Source organism: Lepidochelys kempii, chromosome 3 (genome assembly GCF_965140265.1).
Source record: "Lepidochelys kempii isolate rLepKem1 chromosome 3, rLepKem1.hap2, whole genome shotgun sequence".
NCBI lineage: Eukaryota > Metazoa > Chordata > Testudines > Cheloniidae > Lepidochelys > Lepidochelys kempii.
The window spans coordinates 17,179,524-17,200,734 of record NC_133258.1 but is presented as its reverse complement, the minus strand read 5'-3'; the positions used below and the strand labels follow the sequence as shown (position 1 = coordinate 17,200,734).

Here is a 21,211-nt window from a genome sequence, read left to right as displayed (position 1 = left end):
TGGGCTACTTCCCCATGGCCTCCTCCCAACACCTTCTTTATCTTACCATAGGACCTTCCTCCTGGTGTCTAATAATGCTTGTACACCTCAGTCCTCCAACAGTCCACGTTCTCACTCTCAGCTCCTAGTGCCTCTTGCTCCCACATGCGCACCAGAAACTGAAGTGAGCTCCTTTTTAAAACCCAGGTGCCCTGATTAGCCTGCCTTAATTGATTCTAACAGCTTCTTGATTGGCTGCAGGTGTTCTAATCAGCTTGTTTGTCTTAATTGTCTCCAGAAGGTTCCTGATTGTTCTGGAACCTTCCCTATTACCTTACCCAGGGAAAAGGGACCTATTTAACCTGGGGCTAATATATCTGCCTTCTATTACTGTACAAGAGCTTGAAGAAGGATCGGCCCGACTTCTGAGGCACCCCGTGGCAGGTCCAAGCGCCCCCTGCCGGGCCTGGCTGCCCCCCCCCCGCCCCGGTGTCCCCTGCTTCCCGCTCAGGGCCCATGTAGCTCTGTTGAGCCTCCTGAGGCGATGCTAGACCCGTGGCCCTGCCTGGCCTTGGCCACACCCTGATGCCCCGGTGATGGGCACCACCCCAGCACTGCAATAAAACCCCAACATGCCACGCAAATAAATAAATAAATAAAAATTACTCTTCTGTAGCCATCTGGCCTGACCCTGTCACACTTGTTACAGCTTATTCTTACCAGCATGTATTCAAAAGGGAGAGTACCTTCAGTAGTGCATGCACCTTGTGGTAACAGTAATGGGAGCTGCATGGCTAATTCTCCACACTCCCACCGAGGTGGCATTGCTCCTGAGTAGGGAACATTGACTGTCCTGCATGAGAACAATAACAGATTCAAGGAGTAGACACTCCCCATGTAAGCTGCACCGGGCTTATATTGTTTTATTGGCTGTATGACAAAGAAGGACTAAAGCAGGATTGCTGCCTTCCAGGTGTTCCAGTGGAGACCTCTGGCACTCAAAGGAAAAATTGCCTACAGAAGCTTGGGGGTTTCAGTATGAAACCCCTGATCTGTAGCTCTGTTCTTTTGTCATGCACAGCATGCAAAATAAAATGTCACCTTTGATTTCAGAATAAAGACATGACGCCCTCTGGTGGGTTTTGTGTTCTGAATTCTCACCTGTCAGTCATGGCTCTCACTGGTTCAGTTCTAACATTCCATTTCTTCTAGGTTAATTTTCTGCCTCCTGGTTAGTTACTGAGATAGTGTTGTGTAATGAGTAAAGCTCAGATGTAGGAGTCAGAAATCTTGAGTCCTATTCCTGGCTTTGTTGCTGGGCAATCTGAGGCAGTTTTTGCCTCAGTTTCTCCATCTTTAAAGTAGGGATAGTTCTTGAATATTACACTTGAGCTGCATAGACAAGAGTCATGGTGCTTCATGAGTGTTTATACAGTGCCTCGAAGTTTGGAATTCTGTAGAATATACATTCTTATTATTTATTAATGTGATACCTATGAGCTCAGGTAACTAGATGATTAGGAATTATGGCAATATCTGCAGATATTACCCCCACCTTCTACATATCTCTGTATTATTGCTTTTAAAAATAACTTAATGTCTGAGAAATTTCTTTTATTCTATTTGTCCATATTCATATAGTTAATACCGAATATCACCATGAGACCCAAAATGCAGTTCAGTGTTTAGGTTTGTGAAAGTCATTTTCACCTTAGTTCATGAAAGCAACAGTGAACATCCTGATTTAAAATAATAGTTGGCTGAATATTCACCTTGTTGTTTTGCATATTCAAAATGTATCCAGGTGACTGGGATGGTCAAATAGGCCCAGCATTTCCAGCCACACTGGATAATTGCTGAATCTAAGCAGAACTAAAAGTTTAATTATTTTGGTCTTTAAATAGACATAGGGCTTCTCTGCACTACAGAGCGCTGAAGCTATGCCACTGTAACTCTCTAGTGTAGACACATTCTACAGCAATGAAAAAGATTTATCCATCGCTGAAGGAACTCCACCTCACTGAGCGGCAGCAGCGAGGTAGACAGAAGCAGTCTTCCATTGACCCGAGCCATGTCTACAGCAGGGATTAGGTTGGCATAGCTACAGTGCTCCGGGGTGTCAATTTTTGGCCTGGTCTACACTAAAAATGTAGATAGACATAGCTACGTACCTTGAGCACTATCGCTATGTCGACCTAACCACTGGTGTTGATGCAGCGTGGTTGATGGAAGCTGCTTGGGAGGTGGGGGGTGATGGAAAAACCCCTTCTGTCACAAATGCGTTTACACTGCGAAGTTACAGCAGCCTGCTGCAGTGCCGCAGCTCTGCCTTTGTAGCCCCACATAATGTAAACAAGCCCTTTCACACCCCCACTAAGCAATGTAGCTATGTGGATCTAAATTTTTAGTGTACGCCTGGCCATAGTCAGGGTAAAAGTCTGCCCCCCTGTTAAGACAAATGTGGGAGTTCTCAGCTCTTTGGGTTCTATTGTTCCAGCCTGGAAGGTTACAGACTTCCAACAACAGTGCTCTGAATCACATAGTCCATGGTATTTTCACAATCTGAAGGTTTGGAGATTTGGAAAACTCCCCCAACTCCCCCCACAAACAAAAAACATCAACCAGCCAACTAAAATAAACTAGTGAAAGCAGGACCCCAAGCAGAGTTTCCATGTTCACCCTTTCAAAAAGGTGGAGAACCAGAGGCACCATTAAGTCTACTGGGGAGTTCGCTATTGCTATTGATATGGAAGGCACTCAGATTCTACTGTCTTGGGAATGCCATTATAAAAACTGAACATAGATACATGGGAATTCCACAAGATGATCCAAAGTCCTTAGAATTCATGTGCATTCTGGTCATGTGACATTCTCTTAGGTTAGCCTATAGGGTGGCATGTGTCTGTAGTGGACTGAGCACTGAACTGTCCCTTAGGAGACCTGGAGTCTATTCCCAGAGCTGCCACTGCTCTGCTGAGTGATGTTGGGCAAGCCACTTCATATATCTTATGCCTCAGTTTCCCCATCTGTAAAATGGGGATAACAACACTGACCTCCTTTATAAAATGCTTTGAGATCTGTAGAAGAAAAGTGGTCTGTAAGATCTAGGTGGTATTATTATTTCTTTTGTGGGTCATTTTTTCCCCTCTGAAAACAAACCTGCCTCATTTGTAACCTTATTTATGTCAATGAGGAAGAAGGTTCCTGATCTCTTTCCCCCTCCAGCCTGCAGTAGTTTGGTCACCTCTTATCTAGCCCATGATTTTGAACTGATGAGTTTAGAGTTGTATCCTCTTCATGGTGCAGGCTCGGAGGCCTTGAAATATTTCACGTCAATGTCAAAGTGCTGATCTGTTGTTCCTAGCCTACATTTGATAGGTTTTCTCCCAAAGGTTCTGACAAGGATGGCGTGCATTCAGAGCAGTTACCTGTCTTTTTCCCTTTCAGAGTGTCAGTCAGCCACAGCTCTCCAGCTCATGACCAGACGCTGCCATGGAAAAAGAAGCTGCAGTGTGTATGCCAGCACCTATGAATTCAGTGATCCTTGTTACCCAGGTGTCCACAAGCACCTCAATGTAATCTACACCTGTGGTAAGCTTCTTTAATGTTCAATTTGGGAAACATGCTGGTTCAGAGATGACCTGTACCTGCCGATGGTGGGGGGAGGGTCAGAAGTAAGGGCAGAGTGAGGGGAGCGGCTTCAGCAGATGTTACTGAGCATGCTCAGTCTGTGTAAGCATTCTTAGTACAAGCGAAGCAGTTATATCTGAGAGGGCACGTAACCCCTATGTGCCCTCTCCCTGCGTTGCCTTTGTTCTGGCTCATGAACTAAGAGGTCAACCTATTGTGGCAATGCATGGAAGTTTGTCATTCATCAAGCTGATTGTGCAGTGTATGGCAACTCTGTTTGGGAATGTAGACTAACTAGGGGCCTGGCAGCCTCTGTGAATGGTTTAATGCTGAGTTCTTCCTGTCAGCAGGTTGATATGAAAAGCAGAATTTATGGAATGAATGTTTTTTAATTCATCCATCACCATCCCACTGTATGAGCTTTGGTAAAGGGATAACTCTGCTGATGCTCCCATTCTGAGTGGAGACACTGGCATATTGTTGTATTTACTTGCAACAAGATTTTGGGTCTCTGGTTCTCAGTTTCTATCATTTTAAACAAAAATATTAGCACCCACCGAGTTAATGGAAAAACACCCCAAGGTTTGTTTGATGGTATTTGCTAGCCAAAGTAGTGTGATCAGCGGTAACTATTACATATACTCTATATATTTCAGTGTGTCATAGTATTAGATGTACATTGTGGTTCTACTTAATCAGGCATCAGGGTTTTGCAGTAGAGCAATAACTATTCCTCTCAAAGGAGCATCTCGTCCATCTTTGTTCAGTGATGAAATTTTACTGATTTATAACATTTGGGAATGATTTGTGTAGGGGCATTTGCTAAGGGAGGTTGTTTATAAGTCTGTTGCTTCCTTTGGCAGTAGCGGACAGGGAAGTGTATTTTGAACAGAGGTAGCAGAAGCAGAGTGGATGTTGACACAGCTCTGTGAATTTACCAACTGGAGAGTGCCCTGTGACTGTATTAGCTATTTTAGAGACCAGCAGGGAAAGGCTTCTTATGTTGATGGAATAGAGTCTGATGTGATGGAACAAACATTAACCTGAAATCCAAATACAAACCAAAATGAACCCAGGAGATGCACTTCCAACTGGAAATCTCTTCCTGATGCACATGCCACATTGCTGGGCCCCTGCATTATGGGCCTGATCCAAAGCACATTAGCGTCCCTGGGAGTCTTTCTTTTTAACAAGCTTCGGATCAGATCCTGTATTCCCAGTTGCTAGTTACTGTGACAGGTTGCCCCTTTTAAGATACCACCTGCTGTCCTGAGATACCACTGAGCCCGCTTGTTTTGCCAGCATGGGCCCCCTTTTTATCTGTCTTGCTGAGTCAGGCTCTTAAGTTTCCTCCAGCACACACAGACAGGGCCACACCCAACTGCAGAATGACATAGACACTGAGATCCGCTCTGGGAAGACTCAGGTTAAGGGACTTGCCCCAGCACTCAGGTGTCCACCTGCCTTGGAGTGCAGATCCAAAGGTATATTGTCTTGTGCTGTAGAGAAATCTATATAATGCAAGCTCATAAATTCACCCCCTCCCTCAAGATATACACAACTTATTGTCCCCTCCCAAGTTAGAAATTACAGAAACTGGGTTTAATAATAAACAAAACAAATTTATTAACTATAAAAGGTAGATTTTAAGTAGTTAAAGAGAGAGCCAACAGAACAAAGCAGATTACTAAGCAAATAAAACAAAACACGCAAACTAAGCTTGACTCACTAAAGAAGCAGGTTACAAAATATAATTTCTCACCCTGAATGTTGAATTAGGCAGGATGCAGAGTTTCTGTAGTTCAGCGTTGCAGTTATTTCTTCTTACAGACTGGACCCCTGTCTCAGTCTGGACTCACCCCTGCCTTTCCCTTCAGTTTAGTTCCCTTGTCCCTTCGGGTTCTTTCAGAAGTCCTTCTTCTTGGGTAGGCAATGGAGAAGAGTCCCATTTGCCTTTCTCCCCACCCTTAAATAAGATTTACTTAAGGTGGGAATCCTTTTTTCCCCAAACTTGACGCCCCTTCCCTTTTAGTGAAAAGTTACAAGAAGTCCAAGATAATGTTTAGTATCAGGTGATAAGACCACCTGACCTAGTAGCACAAGTATTAGCAACTACTAGGCACAACTACTGGAGATGATGGCATAGTGGTCTAAACGTCCGGTTAGAACTCTAGATTCCTTAGGGCCGACACAGCCTCTCACATGACTGAGGTGATCAGTTGGATGTTATGCAGTTTGTTGTGTGTAGGTCTTTCAGAGGAACTCTTAAAAATCTGGGAGCCTGTTTTCTCTATGTAACTGTTAAATAACCCTTGGTACTTTTTGTAAAAGCAGATATTTGCCCAGGAGCTCTTCACTAAAATCTCCTCATCCTGCATTGGTGTGCTTTGGCTACTGCCCTTAACGAAGAGCTCGCTGCATATCCATGCTGTTGCATGTGTCCATAGTTTGTGAAGCACTTTAGGATCTTTCTGGGTGAAAAATGTTACAGAAGTATAAATGATTAGGGTTTTAAACTAGGCTAAAATATAGTATAATCATTTCCTGTCACAATAGGATGACCAGATGTTCCGATTTTATAGGGACAGTCCTGATTTTTGGGTCTTTTTCTTATATAGGTCCCTATTACCCCCCGCCCCGTCCCGATTTTTCACATTTGCTGTCTGGTTACCCTAGGTCACAATGACATAAACGGGATGAAATTCAATAAGGACATTTGCAAAGTACTACACTAAGAAAGGATCATCAGTTACACAAATACAAAATGGCAATTGACTACCTAGGAAGGAGTACTGCAGAAAAGAATCTGGGGTGATAGTGGATCACAAACTAAATATGAGTCAACAATGTAATATTATTGCAACAAAAAAGCTAACAACGTTCTGGGATGTTGTAAGCAAGACACAAGAAGTAATTCTTCCACTTTACTCAGCACTGACAAGACCAGCAGTATTGTGTCCAGTTCTGGGCACCACATTTTGTGAAAGATGTGGACAAATTGGAGAAAGTCCAGAGGAGAGCAACAAAAATGATTTAAAGGTCTAGAAAACATGACCTACACGGAAAGATTGAAAAAACTTGCTTTGTTTAGTCTGGAGAAGAGAAGACTGAGGAGGCATATAATAGTCTTTCAGTACGTAAAAGGTTGTTATAAAGAGGAGCGTGATAAATTGTTCTGCTTAATCACTGAGGACAGGACAAGAAATAATGGGCTTAAATTGCAGGAAGGGAGATTTAGGTTAGACATTAGGGAAAACTTCCTAACTGTCAGGATAGTTAAGCACTAGAACAAATTGTCTTGTGGAATCTCCATCACTGAAGTTTTTTAAGAACAGGTTAGACAAACACCCATCAGGCATGGTCTAGATAATACTTAGTCCTGCCTCAGTGCAGGGGACTGGACTAGATGTCCTAGATGACCTTTCCATCCTACATTTCTATGATGGAATCCTTTGTTTGGGCCAAAGAGGATACATGGCAGGATACAAGCGGTGACTCAGGCAAAACTCGAGTTTGACTTCACAAGGAGTTTTGCCTGAGTGAATATTGGGTGGGGAGGGACTTCAGGGTTTGGCTTTTAGTGATGATGCATGTCAGGCTGTACTGCTGTGTGTGATCCTGCAGCCTGAACTCTGTCACTCTTCCTGCTCATCCACTGAATGAGGTGGGGGCAGTCTTGTGCCAATGGTGCTGTGGAACCACTGACCTGCTCCAGAGGGGACTGTGGAACGGAGCATGTTGATATAAAGGTTGGGATGGACGTGCGGGTGGAATATCATATTACTGAGACATTTCTCTCTGAACAAACTTCAGTAGCTTTGATGACAGGTCAGCCAGGTTTGGCTCTGGTTCCAGAGCTTGGGGAGAGCTGAACGGAGAGGAATGTCTCCTGCTTTTAGCAATTCCTGAAAAACCTGCCAAGGGACTAACTGATGGAGTAACCAAAGGGTGACAATGACTATAGGCACCAAACAAATGGTACAGTGGGGTTATTGGCAGAAACCTCAGCCTCCTCTTTGCTGTTGCAAGGTTTGTGATAGATAATATTGTAACCTGGAATATGCTCCATGGAACAACCCTGTGCTGCCAGAACTGGGGAAGTGAGGCGACGTAATAGGGAGAGCCCTGTGAAATGTTTTCTCTTTTATAATTTTTTGTTTTCTTGTTTGGGAATTTTGTGTTATTTCATTTTATCCACATGTGGGGGTGAGTGGGGTTGAGGTTGGCTCCTGTCACCAGTGCGAGCCTGTCTTACATTCAGCCTCCAGTAGTGGCTCCTGTCCCGCAGGGCTGGGCTGACTCCCTGCTCTGAGTGTTGCAACCTGGCTCATGGTGTTGCAGCACTGCTCAGGTTTGGCCCAGTTGTCGCCCCCATCATGATGACAGAAGGGGAGCTGGGTCAAGCCTGAGTGGTGCTGCAACCCCGTGTGCCAGGTTGCAATACCCAGTGTGGGGAGCTGGGCCCAACCCCGCGGGACAGGAGCTGCGAAGTTGCTGCTGCGGGGTGAGTGTTTTGTTTTATTCCATTTTATATGTTTTTTCATTTTATTTCATGTTATTTCATATTTGCAATAAACACAGGGCTCTACTAATAGGGGTTTCCCATCACTGACATCTCTGGCTTGCGATTCTGTGATGATCACACCCACTCCTACAAAATCCTGCCAGCCCCAGCGTTTATACACGCTCTCCTCTAAATTGTCCATGGGAGGTTTTCCATTGAGTTCCAAGGCAGCAGAGTCCAATTCATATTCTAAAGATGGGGCAAAACAGGTGTGATATTGGGAAATGCGCTTTAAGTTCCCAGAAAGGAAGTCTGGGGGAGGAGCATTGCAGAAGCCCATGTTCTGATTCACAGACACAGTGGGATCTGCATCACTAAATAAAGAGGATCTGTTTCAAATACTTTTGGCCCAGAGTGATCATTGAACATCATCACAGGTACCTTTAGTTTTTTTTAAACAGCAGGTCATGGAAGTTCAACCCAGCTACTATACTGGCTTTAGACCATTCTCCAGTTCCATATTTTATTGTTAAATTCCTCTTAGGCATCTAGAATCATGCTGATTGAATCTGGTTTCAAGTTGTAAGTTAATAATTACAGGTTTCATCTAACTTGCTGTTTAACTCAAGTTTTCATCCCTGCTTGAGTAGTTTATTGTTATTATTCCAGCCGTCAGGAGGGTCCTGTATTATCTCAGGTCAGCATAATAGGATCATTTCTCAGTCCTCTGAGTATCATGTTATATCCTTTGCGTTTTGTATGAAACTCCTATAGGCATAACTTAGCTGCAATGGAAATAGTACAAGTTATCTTGTATGTAGAAGATGACTGAAACAAGCAAGTAATTGGCAGTCTGATTAGATAGTGATCTCCCATGTACATTAGGATTCCATTAGCCGAGTCAGGGAACAGATGAAATCCTCCAACATAAAAACATTCCAAACCTGAAAACCGGCAAGACTGAAATATTAAAGTTTGGTTCAGTGCCAGGTTTAGATAATGGTACAATGTGGAAGGTGGGTTTTCCCAGTGTGCAGCTCCCCACTACTGGATTACAAAAAAATGAAAGAGAGCAAAGGCAAGTACATTCAGGTTAAGCAGAAAATGCATGTGTTGGGGCCACTTTCTGAGCATAGCACCTTTAATCAGACCAAGTCACAAAAGATTTAGTGCAGTTCTTACTTTAAAATATCTTTAAGCTGTTAGCCCATTGCAGCAAGCAAGGAGATGTGCAAACAAGACTAAAGCTTGTATTTCAGTTTTAACAAGAGCTTTAAACTCTTTCTTATAATGCTACATAACTTTGCAGTCTACAATCAGTGCTGCTAGAGTGTTTGAGGTCATTGTTGTTTTTGTAATAATTATTTGAAAGGATTTCTTTGCTCCTGGCCTCCTCCTTTCTCTAAATTTCCCATTCTATTCTCAAGGGCTCTTTCTTTGTTCCTTTTGACCTTGCAGTTTCTTTCATGTCTCCCTATTTCCTCCAGCATCCTCAATTTGGTTCCCTATTCCACGTCCCTGGCAGCTTTGAGACCTAAGCCCTAGATCAGCAGAGCACTCAAGTATGTGCTTAACTTTAAGCAATGAGTATTCCCATCTCTATTCAGGAAACCACATAAATGTGTGCTTAATGTTCAATCTGTGTTTAAATGCCACTGAAGATAGGCAAACCCTTAAATTACTTTCTGATTAGGCCTGGGATGTCTCACAAGCTTCAAGTTAAGTAAATGCTTAAGTATTTTGCTAAATTGGGACCAACTGATGATTAAAATGGTTCATTTTCTACATGAACATTATGATGATCTCTTGATTTAAGGGAAACAAACAAAAACAAAAAACCCCCCAAATCCTCCCCTCCCCCCGCAGGCCTATCAGCTTTTCCTCCATACGGACTCTTTTAATTAGCTTCTTTCAGTTACATAAAATGGTGTTTCTCATACTTCTGGAGGCAGCTGTGCTCCTAGATGTCTGCTAGAAGAGCCCCTATTTCCTGAGGAACGTGTCCAAGGACACAGCTTTGGTTCTCTATGGGAACAATCCTTTCTTGGTTGGGCATTGGACTAGATGGCCTAAAAGGTCTCTTCCATCACTTGTGTCCATTCTCTTCAAACAGGCACATTAGCCAGAAATGGGTTGGTGGTGGGATAGATGACTGGGGAACTTTGAATCCTTTTTTATTGAAGAGTCTTTCAGCAGATTTGAGATTGGTGAAGTCATGGGAAAGGAGAACTTTTTAGTAACTTTTCTAGGATCTGACCTCTGAGCAGTTTGTCCATGCACAAATAGATGAAACTTTGTCATCGTTTTATTTTTGAAATGACTGGCCATAGTGTGTATGTGTGCAAGGGTGTTTGGCTTTCTGCAATCAGAAAGTTGGCAGCCCCCCATGCGTGTGTGTGATCTGTGCCTGATCCACAAAAGATATGAGTTATTACAGCCCCTAGCTATGCGGCTTTAGCTCACACTGTAGCAGCTGAGGCTTTTTATCTCTGGAGCTTCCCAGTTCAATCCTTGGTGTGTCAACCAAGGTAATAGCATCACACTACGATCCTAACAGAGTGTGACTTAGGACACTGCTTCTCCAAAGCCATACTGGTTGGGCCTTTTAGACGATGTCACAGGTATGCACCAACTCCCAATGCCCATATCACTTAAACACAAAAAGGAGGAGGAGAGAGACATAGATAGAAAAAATACCTGAGCCCGTTATGTTAAATGGGTATGAAGCAGGGAGGGGAAATGATGATGGGCAGGACAAAGACTCCTGTGGGGGCTGAGTGATGAAGAGAGGAAGTTTGGGGTGAGGCGCTGGAGAAAAAGCCAGCCATTCTTCTCAGGAGATAGGTGTGTGAAGAGGCCCAAACACACGGGGAGCCTTAAAAGTAGAGAGTGAAGGGGTTAGAAAAAAATTAATAAACAATGAGCACGTTCAAAATAGCAGAGAAAGGGAAGACCATGGTTTTTGGTCCCTACTATTTTCTCTTAACTTTATACAAGAAATTACTTGTCATGGTGGAAGGGTACATTGCAGGCATCTCCCTGAATTGAAAACAATTTAATGTAAAATTAGAGTATGACTCTTTCACAGGAGCAAAGCACTCCAGAATGTGGATTAGTGATCTATTGGTGGGGAAGGATGGATTTGTAGTTAAGGTATTGTTTTGGGACGTGAGAGGCACCTAGATTCAACTCCTGCCTCTGTCACAATTTGCCTGTATGACCTTGAGCAAGTAGCTTAATCTCCATGTGCCTTGGTTCCCTATATGTAAAATGGAACTAATAATAATTATCTCCTTCTCGTACCCTTTGTCTTGCCTTGTCTATTGAGATTGCAAGTTCTTCATGGCAGCAACTGTCTCTTATTATGGGAGCACATAGCATAATAGGGTCCCTATCTTCACTGAGGCCTCTAGGCACTACCATAATATAAATAATAGTAACATTAGTGCACTTCCTAGGTGAATGAAGACCATACGCTGCACCTGAGGCATGCAACAAAAGACTTACTAATGCAGACCCTGGAGTGGCTGATTGCGGCATTATTCCATTTCAGTAGACTCTCACAAACCCCACTTCTGCCAGAGGCTCAGGCATTGATATCAAATGCAGAGCATAAGATTTAGTTGCACAAGGCGCTTGCCTTCACCTTCAATGGCTTTTCCAAAATTGCAAGCTTCTCCCCTCCCAGCGTTCTTCATATCCCTTTCACGTTCAGGGCAATCACAGGAATGGGAATTCTTCAAATCTCAGATAATTTCCTGTTGCCTTGTGTGAGGGGAGGGGACACATCCTCATCGCACTGACAGCGTCCTGCCAGGGCCGGTGCAAGAAAGTTTCACACCTCCCCCCGCAGCAGCTCCCTGCTGCACCCCCCTTCCTTCCCCTCAGCCCGGGGAGCCCCCCCTGCAGCAGCTCCCCGCCCCAGCTCACCTCTGCTCTGCCTCCTTCCCTCCTTTCCAATCAGCTGTTTGGCGCGCAAGCCTGGGAGGGAGAGAAGCAGAGTGGGGCAGTGCTCAGGGGAGGAGGTGGAGCAGAGGTGAACTGGAGCGGGGAGCGGTTCCCCTGTGCACCGCCCCTCCCCCCGTTACTTGCTGCAGGCGGTCCTCCCCGTGCCCCCCGCCCCAGCTTACCTCTGCTCCACTGCCACCCCCAACCACTTGGTGCCCTAGGCGACCACCTCGTTCGCCTAGTGGTTGCCCCGGCCCTGTGTCCTGCACTCGGGCAGTGCCAGTTAGGCGCCCATGTAGAGCTCCCTTTACTTGGAGAAGGGGAACTTAAAAAGGTGAAGCTGGCCACAGACTGGGGGGAAAGTTTGCCCAAGAACAGAGGCTGCTCATGAGCCCAGGAGCCAAGGGAGCCCAGCCCAAGGCAGTGACTAGCCTTCCCTTCCCCTGATCCCCTCAGTTTAGGGTGAACAAACTTTGCAGCCCTGAAAGGGGATCTGAACATCTGCTCTCTGTCAGTGCCCTGTAACTGGATCTGAGGAGCAGCGCTAGGGACTACACTCAGAAAGGCCCCTGGGACTGAGCTTATCTCCCACAGAGAACAGTGAGCTTGCCCAGGAGTGGGGGAGCTGGAGAGGACCCAGGGGCAGCAGACTTAAAAAAGATGACAGCCGTGCCCAGGCTGAGAGCTGGCCAGCTACACCTTGTCATAAACTTGGAGAAAAAGAAGCCAAGGTAGCTGAAAAAATCAGAGGTAATGGTATGCACACACCAAAGACATGTTGAGTTACTCTCTGAAATTGAAGATCAGAGGAAATACTAAACTGTAAAGAAAACAGGATAACCTTTTAGTGAGAAGAGAGAAAAAGAGACACATTGATGTACATGTGGTCCATACCAGGGGTTCTTAATTTTTTTTTTGGCGTCCCCCCTCAACATGCTTTTATATAAAAGCCAGGGCCAGTGCCAGGGGATAGCAAACAGGGTAATTGCCTGGGGCCCCATGCCATAGGGTCCCGCACGAAGCTACATTGCTCAGGCTTCGGCTTCAGCCCTGGGTGGTGGGGCATCAGCTTTCTGCCCTGGGCCCCAGCGAGTCTGATGTTGGCCTTGCTTGATGGACCCCCTGAAACCTGCTCGTGGCCCCCTAGGGGGACCCAGATCCCTGGTTGAAAACAACTGGTCCATACTAATATATCTTAATTGCTCATGGTATCAAATGCCTGCCTCAGAGTTAATCTAATGAGCATGTCAACATGTCATCAGCAACCTGCAGAAGCTTAAATGCACTAATAAGTTAGGCATCAAGCTTTTCGGCATTAATCTCAATTATGAGCTGTTGAATGACTATTGAACTAAGTGTTGGCCATTCACAGCTGAGATTTTCCTCTAAATGCAGCCTGCAGTCTTACATGAATGGACACAATATGCCAACCTCTTCATGGGACACCTTGAAGAAGCATTTCTAGACAAATGCACCACGAAACCAATGATATACCTGCGATACATTGATGATATTTTCATCATCTGGACAGCCGACTTAAAATCCCTCAGAGATTTCCACCACAACTTCAACCACCACGAATCCATTAAACTCTCTGGAACACTCCCACATTAGCATCAGCTTCCTGGACACAACAATCTGCTTCAACAATGGAATCCTACAAACAACTATATACAAGAAACCCATGAATCACCACACTTACCTTTATAGATCTAGTAGCCACCCCAAATACACCAAGAAATCTGTTATCTACAGCCAGGCACTGTATATGCTCCAAGGAGAAAGTCCGGGATACACACCTTAACATATTAAAAACTGCCTTCACCAAACAAGGACACTCCACCAGAGAAGTAGATCGCATCATGGAATGTGTCACCCAAATACCACAAGAGAACCTGCTTCAATACAGAAATAAAAAACCCTCTGACCACATACATGTAGTTGTCACCTACCACATCACACTGGAAGTCTTATGGTGCATGATCAAAAAACAACAACGGATACTTGATGGGGATCGCATCCTAAAAGAAATCTTTCCTGAAACCCCACTTTTGGCATTCAAACAACCCCCCAACCTCTCCAAGGTCATCGTCAGAAGCAAGCTCCCTACAGACCAGGACACACCAACTCAAAGCGGCACCAGATCCTGCCAGAACAACAGATGCAAAACCTGTAGACATATCTCCGCTTCTATAATGATCAACACGCCCCACAACACACCTTTCAAGTTCCATGGATCCTACACATGCTGATCACAACATGTACTGTACCTCATCCAGTGCACTAAATGCCCCAATAACAACTATGTGGGTGAAATCAGACAATCACTATGCTCTCAAATGAACTCACACAGGAAAATGATAAAAGACAAAAACACCCTGCCACCTGGGGGTGAACGCTTTTCACAGAGCAATCAATCTATATCTGATCTATCAGTCCTCATCCTCAAAGGAAACCTGCACAACACTTTCAGAAGATGAGCCTGGGAGCTTTAAATTCCTAATTTTGCTAGGCAATAAACATCATGGTCTTAATAAAGGCAAAAAGAAAAGGAGTACTTGTGGCACCGTAGAGACTAACAAATTTATTTGAGCATAAGCTTTCGTGAGCTACAGCTCACTTCATCGGATGCATGCAGTGGAAAATACAGTGGGGAGATTTTATATACACAGAGAACATGAAACAATGGGTGTTACCATACACACTGTAACGAGAGTGATCAGGTAAGGTGAGCTATTACCAGCAGGAGAGAAAAAAACCTTTTGTAGTGATCATCAAGGTGGGCCATTTCTGATTTATGGATTATTACAAGAAACTGTAACCCACTGACCTCTCTTTTTGTCCTGTGACTACAGGGGTGTTAATGGGCCACATCATCTTGAATGGTCCCTTTGAATATGTGCTTACTTATGCTAAGATGTCTGTTCAATCTTGCATTAAGCTGTGACACTCTTAGGTCTGGTCTACGCTATAGACCTATATTGGTATAACTATGTTGCTTGGGGTGTGAAAAAATCCACACCTCTGAGTGACATTGTTATACTGACCTAACCTCCTGTGTAGACAGCACTATGCTGGCAGGAGAACTTCTCCTTTTGGCACAGCTACCGCATCTTGGGGAGGTTGATTAACTACGCTGATGGGAGAAAATTCTCCCATTAGAGTGGAACGTCTTCACTAAAGTGCTACAGCAGCGCAGCTGCATCAGTGCAGATGCACTGATCCAGTATTTTATGTGTAGAGATGACTTAAAGAAGAGCTCTGTGTAATTCGAAAGCCTGTCTCTCTTAGTTAAGAGCTACCCATTTATCCATTCAGTTTAGATCAGTTATTTTTCAGGGGGGAGGGATGGCTCAGTGGTTTGAGCATTGGCCTGCTAAACCCAGGCTTGTGAGTTCAATCCTTGAGGGGGCCATTTAGGGATCTGGGGCAAAATTTGGGGATTGGTCCTGCATTGAGCAGCGGGTTGGACTAGATGACCTCCTGAGGTCCCTTCCAACCCTGATATTCTATGATTTTCCCGAGCTAAAAGCTGTAATCTGAAGTTAGAATGGTAGATATCTACCAGTTATTAGTATCAAAATCCTCTAAGAGAACATTATCATTTTCTAGCTATCACAAAGATTAGAAAGCCTGTACACTCAAAAGTTTGGGTTACACTTCAAGGAAAAAAAATTAGGATGTATGGAAACACACACTTAAGGTATTCCATGTACCCTTAACTCTGCCCTGTATCTCTGTCCCTGATTTTTCATATAATTTCCCCTCCAAAATCCTATCTGGGCAGAAGACCATGCATATCATTGTTAAGCAGTTTGGCCACATTTGGGTAAAGATAGGCCTTGTCTCCACTGGCACGTTACGGCGCTGCAACTTTCTCGCTCAGAGATGTGACCCCCCCCCCCGCCCCGCCCCGAATGCTGCAAGTTTCAGTGCTGTAAAGTGCCAGTGTAAAGAGTGCACAGCGCTGGGAGCTATTCCCCCTTCTCAAACCAAAGACAATGCTTCTATCCAACCCTATAATGCTATCTAAACACTTACTAACTAAGAAAAGGAAATTAGAGTTATTTACATGGTTAAAGCACATAAATATACGCACACAAATGAGATACAGTCTTAGGTTCCAAAAGGTGATAGTAGCTGTTATAATAAGCAAGCTCTATACGTCTTTTAGGGCTAACCCAGCCAAGCACCTTGGGGATCCAGATTCCTTGCTTATGCTTAGAAATATTGCCCTCTCTGAATTCCAAGCATCATGGTGGTGATAATTCCTCCCTGAAGGGAAGTTGTATGCCTTTCCCCCGATGTTCAAGCTGTGGTGGGATGGGGGCTCGTGCAAGTACCCTATCCGTGGATATGGGGGAAGCACTCAACAAAGTCTTTTGTCCACTGATGTTCCACAGTGGCTTGTCTGGTGTCGATAGGCCTTTTTTCGGAGAGGAGGAGATGACACCTCTTGTGGTAAACTAGCATGTCACACTTGGTAATGCTTCTCTCCTGACTGTGTGGTTTTACAGTTTTAGCAAACATTTTTATAGTTACAGAGCAAACACTTAAATATTACCTTGTAACATGGAATACCCATATTATAAGTTACATTAATACATGTAACATCCTAGAAACATTTCATAAAGTCTAAACACATTCTTATAGCTCTAATATGTATTTTAATGATAGGTTTCAGAGTAGCAGCCATAACACACTGGTGAGCCAGATTGGGCTTTTGTCAGTGTTCAGTGAGGCCCAGGGGCCTTCGCATGAGCTGGTACCAGGTCTGCCAGCATCACAAAACATTCTGGAAATGTAGGAACAAAATATTTCATTTTGACCCCAAACGTTTTCTTTAAACTTTTCAGGCATTTTGACAAAAGCAAAGGACTCTCAAAATGGCTGGAGGTGAAGGTGGCCAAACTGCTGCTTCCCTTATAAGCTTTAGTCCAGTGGTCAGGGCACTTACCTGGGATGTGGGAAACTTAGGACCAAGTCCCCACTCCATCTAGTATGGAGAAGGGATTTGAACTTGGGTCTCCCACACGGTAGGATGGTGCACTGAGAGGTGGGATGTTTTGCTATGGGGCTTTCTCCATCTCTTCTCCTGAAGCTGTTCCACTTTTTATAAATAATTAAGTACTCATTGGAGCGCGGACTTTAATTTGAGTCGCCCATATCCTGAAGAGTGTGTCCTAACTACCAGGCCATAGAGTCATTCTCCCTATCTTTCCGTGGCCCAATGACAAGTTATTGTCATGAATCACTATGACTTGCCACTATGAATAACAATGTATATTTCTCACACACACACAATCCCTGCGTTATTCAGTAAATTTTTCCAGTTTTTGATTTTCTATTTTTCATCTAAAAAATCAGAAAATGTCATAGGAAACAAAAATCTACCATTAAAATGTTTATTTCCTTCAAAAAGCCATTTTTCATAGGGAAAAAAGTTGATAATTTTTGTACAGCTCTAGCATTAATGTTTACCTGTTTCCTGACCAAATTCTAAATCTGAGCACTTACATTCTGCCTATTTCAACTTACTCTATAAGATTTAGTATTTTTCAGTTTGTGATAGAAAAACATGGAGTACCCACCTGAAGAGGAGGTGAACTCTAGCTTGTGATCATTCCAACCTCCTGTCTGAAATTATTATATCACACTCTGTGTGTACATTAAGAAAAGGAGTACTTGTGGCACCTTAGAGACTAACCAATTTATTTGAGCATAAGCTTTCGTGAGCTACAGCTCACTTCATCGGATGCATCCGATGACGTGAGCTGTAGCTCACGAAAGCTTATGCTCAAATAAATTGGTTAGTCTCTAAGGTGCCACAAGTATTTCTTTTCTTTTTGCGAATACAGACTAACACGGCTGCTACTCTGAAACCTGTGTGTACATTGGTGTTCCACCCCAGAGGTAGCTGCACTTTTGTGGTGGGAGGAGACAATTCTATATCTAATTTTTTTAAAGATCTCAAAGATGGACCCAAGCCCCTCCAAACACTGCAAACATTTGGAGCTGGATCTGATATTAGTGGTTCAAGCCAAGCTCTATAATATGGATCCAAAATTATTTTTCCCTATGACTTCCGAGTTCCCAGACTGTCTAAACATAGCCTAATGGTACATAGTATCATCACACAGGGGGTCTGTCTCTATGTCCTGGCCTGGTCTAAGCAATCATGGAATGGACTGGTAATTATATAACAGCTCCCAAACAGCACAAGTCAATCAAGAGATAAACAGAAAGACAGTAAAAATTACCAAAACACCCTAAAAGCAGAGGTAATCATGCCTGTACTAATATGCTAGTTACAGTAGAGCAAAAAATTCCACCTGCCTTTATTTCCCCCCCTAGTATGTTCATCTGGCTTTTCATTCATGCCTGTGATGATTGTGAACTGTGCCAGGTCTGAGCTGGCAGCAGCGTGAACCCTGACAAACTGCAAAGTACTCTTGCAAGACGACTCCCGAGTGTTCTCTTACAGATTCCAGGGAGTACTGGGCTAGGTTCAACTGCAGTGAGCCCCCCAACCAACTCCCAAGCTGTTGTTAAACAAAGGTCTTTATTGGGAAGAAGATGGGGGGGAAAACAATCAATGTAATGGCAGTAAAAGGTCTCAAGTGCCCAGCTGGTGACGGAGGAAGGAGGGATTGTGCAGTAATTAGCTAGCTTCATATACAACTCTTAATTATTTGTTTACAATAATAGGATTTACATATTTTAGCTCAATAAGAGATGGGAGTGGAGGGCACCAGAGCAGAGATTAGTGGCAGAAAGCTAGAAAAAAGAAGGTTGTTTGGGGGAAGGATCTGAAGGAGGAAGGGACACTGATTGTGGGAGACAGAGTTTCTTCCATGGATAGGGAGAAGCGGGAATAAAGGTGTGGAGGAGATGAAGCTGAAGCTATGTTGCTTGGACACAGCAAAGGGCAAGGGGGAGGAGGGCGAATGTGAAAGAGTTATGGAAGAGTTTGAATATAATATGGAAGGAGACAAAAAAGCACCTGAAGGGAGTCAACTGGGGGATGAGACAAAGTACATACATCTGTTTTATTTTAACCGGTGTCCCAGTAGGGATTAACTATGAATAAATCCGCATGAAAGGAGGCTGGTATGTGGTTGCCCTTAAGTACTTTTGTTGAATTCCAGGTATGATTTCTTAGCTCAGCAGATGTGACTGTGGCAAGTTGTTAATGTGCAAAGAATCTACCCTTTGGAAAGCTTGTATTCTTCACAAGATAACGACAGCAGGAGGAGGAGTAATGTTTGGTCAATCAGTTATTTTCCTAGAAGACTGTACTCTGTGCGGTTTTATTTTGCTGTGTGGACGCATTTAATGTGGCAGTGCACATCTGTATGAATAATAAGCTACAGTGAAGCTAAGGGATGGCAGGGGAGCTAGGGTAACGAGACGAAGAACGTGTGTAGAAACTGCAAAATGTAACCAAATTACTAGTTCAAACCGTGGAGGAGCGGAGCTTCTAACTTGTCTAATTGCAAGAGAGGCATTTTTCATACAGATCATTCTGCTTTGGATCAAATGGGTCCTTTGAACTCCCACTTTCTTCCTTCAGCCACATCTTCCTTTCTCTCCCTCCCCCAAGGCAATGATTTTTATCTCTGGGTCTCTGTTTCTTTTCATTAAAAATTAAAGGGTTTCAGGACCTTTTTCTTCAGGTGATACCATTACCCGCTCCACCTCCAATGCAGAGCTCAGCTGCCTCAAAGCACTTATTTGTCTTAATCTACACTAGACGCACTCTCATTCTGTACTGGTAATAAAGAGCTACTGTGTTTAGGCCAGCTAGACCTGACCTGTTCAGGTGCTTCTGTACATAAGACTCCAATCAAGCTAACAATGAGTTGTTGCTTCAGCAATGACAAGAAAGGACAGCACCCTGTAGGACAGAGTAGCTAAGTGTGACTTTTTCCTCCTTCATTAAAGGTGACCAGCAAAGGAAAAAGTAATTGCGTGGGTGCCCCTTTCTTTTCTTTATTGTGGGTGGGACTGATAGGGTGCCTATTATTAAGGTTGCCTGACATTTCCTGTTATAAGATCCTGTGTCCAGTTGCTTATAACTTTGCCAAACGTCAACCATTTGAGCTGACCATTTCCATGGTGGGTGTCTACCTCAGGCTGAAATTTTTTAAAACATTTCAGCCATAATGAATGGCTCAGCTGCTTCTAAGAAAGAAGCTAATAAAAGATACTTTGTGATGCTTACGCTAAAAAAAGTTTTGTGACGTTTTCTTTGAAAAGCTCTAGCACCCCCAGGCTTCAGAGCAGGGACTTAAAATTTGGCAATGGTGTGGCCTTTGTGTCAGACACGTGCCTTTTGCCATCTCAATGAAAATCCACCCAAATTTGGCCAAGTTGTAAGCCTATTTTTATATTGCAGTTTGCACATGCTCATTAGAGACTTCTTCCATTTTAGCAGCGACACTCTGCAAAGATCCCATCCTCACTAAGCACGCTTGAGCCTTTCACATCCCCACAGAGAGTCTTAGCATGCTCCCACACAGGACTACCTGGACAAAGCTAAGCTCAGTCCTAGAGAAATAATTTTCTCTGAAAATATTTTTTTAAAGTCTGTTTTCTGTTTGTTTTGTTTTCCACAGAGATAAATAAACTGATCTCTTGACCCGTTTGTAATAAAAGAAAATTTGGGTCTATAAAAGCACATTTCCCAAATTCATAAATTCATAGATTTTAAGGGCAGAAGGGACCATGATGCTCAGCCAGCCTGGCCTCCTGTCTAAAACAGGTCATAGAATTTAACCTCTGGGTTCCTGCATCTAGCCCAACCTGTTTTGTGGTATGTTTTATATTTAAATGAAACATTTGGGGGATTTCTTAGGCCGTGGCTACACTGATATCATCAAGTAGGGTACATGTAGCTGCATGCTTCAGTGAAAGGCTGGCTGCATCCTCACTGCGGTGTGCAGCTATATGCAACAATGAAGGGCTCTGGTGAGGGGAGGAAAGCCCCTTCTAATGGAGGCTTCAGATACTATCGATGCTCACTACATTTCTGCCCTCCCTTAGACATTGTTTAGCCAAGCTATTCATGCTCAACTCCTTTAATCTTTCCTCATAAATCAACTTGTCCAACTTCTTAATTGTCTCTTTGTTGCTCTTCTATGAATCCAC

At 43.8% G+C, this 21,211-nt stretch overlaps 1 protein-coding gene across 1 annotated transcript in view; it reads left to right on the top strand.

Moving 5' to 3' along the window:
* Positions 1-21,211, top strand: part of LOC140908532 (protein eva-1 homolog C-like) — a 308,502-nt gene that overhangs the window by 155,130 nt on the left and 132,161 nt on the right. The window contains exon 5 of the mRNA XM_073335814.1: positions 3,427-3,570. Coding sequence (XP_073191915.1) covers positions 3,427-3,570 — 144 coding nt within the window. The remainder of the gene's footprint in view (positions 1-3,426; positions 3,571-21,211) is intronic.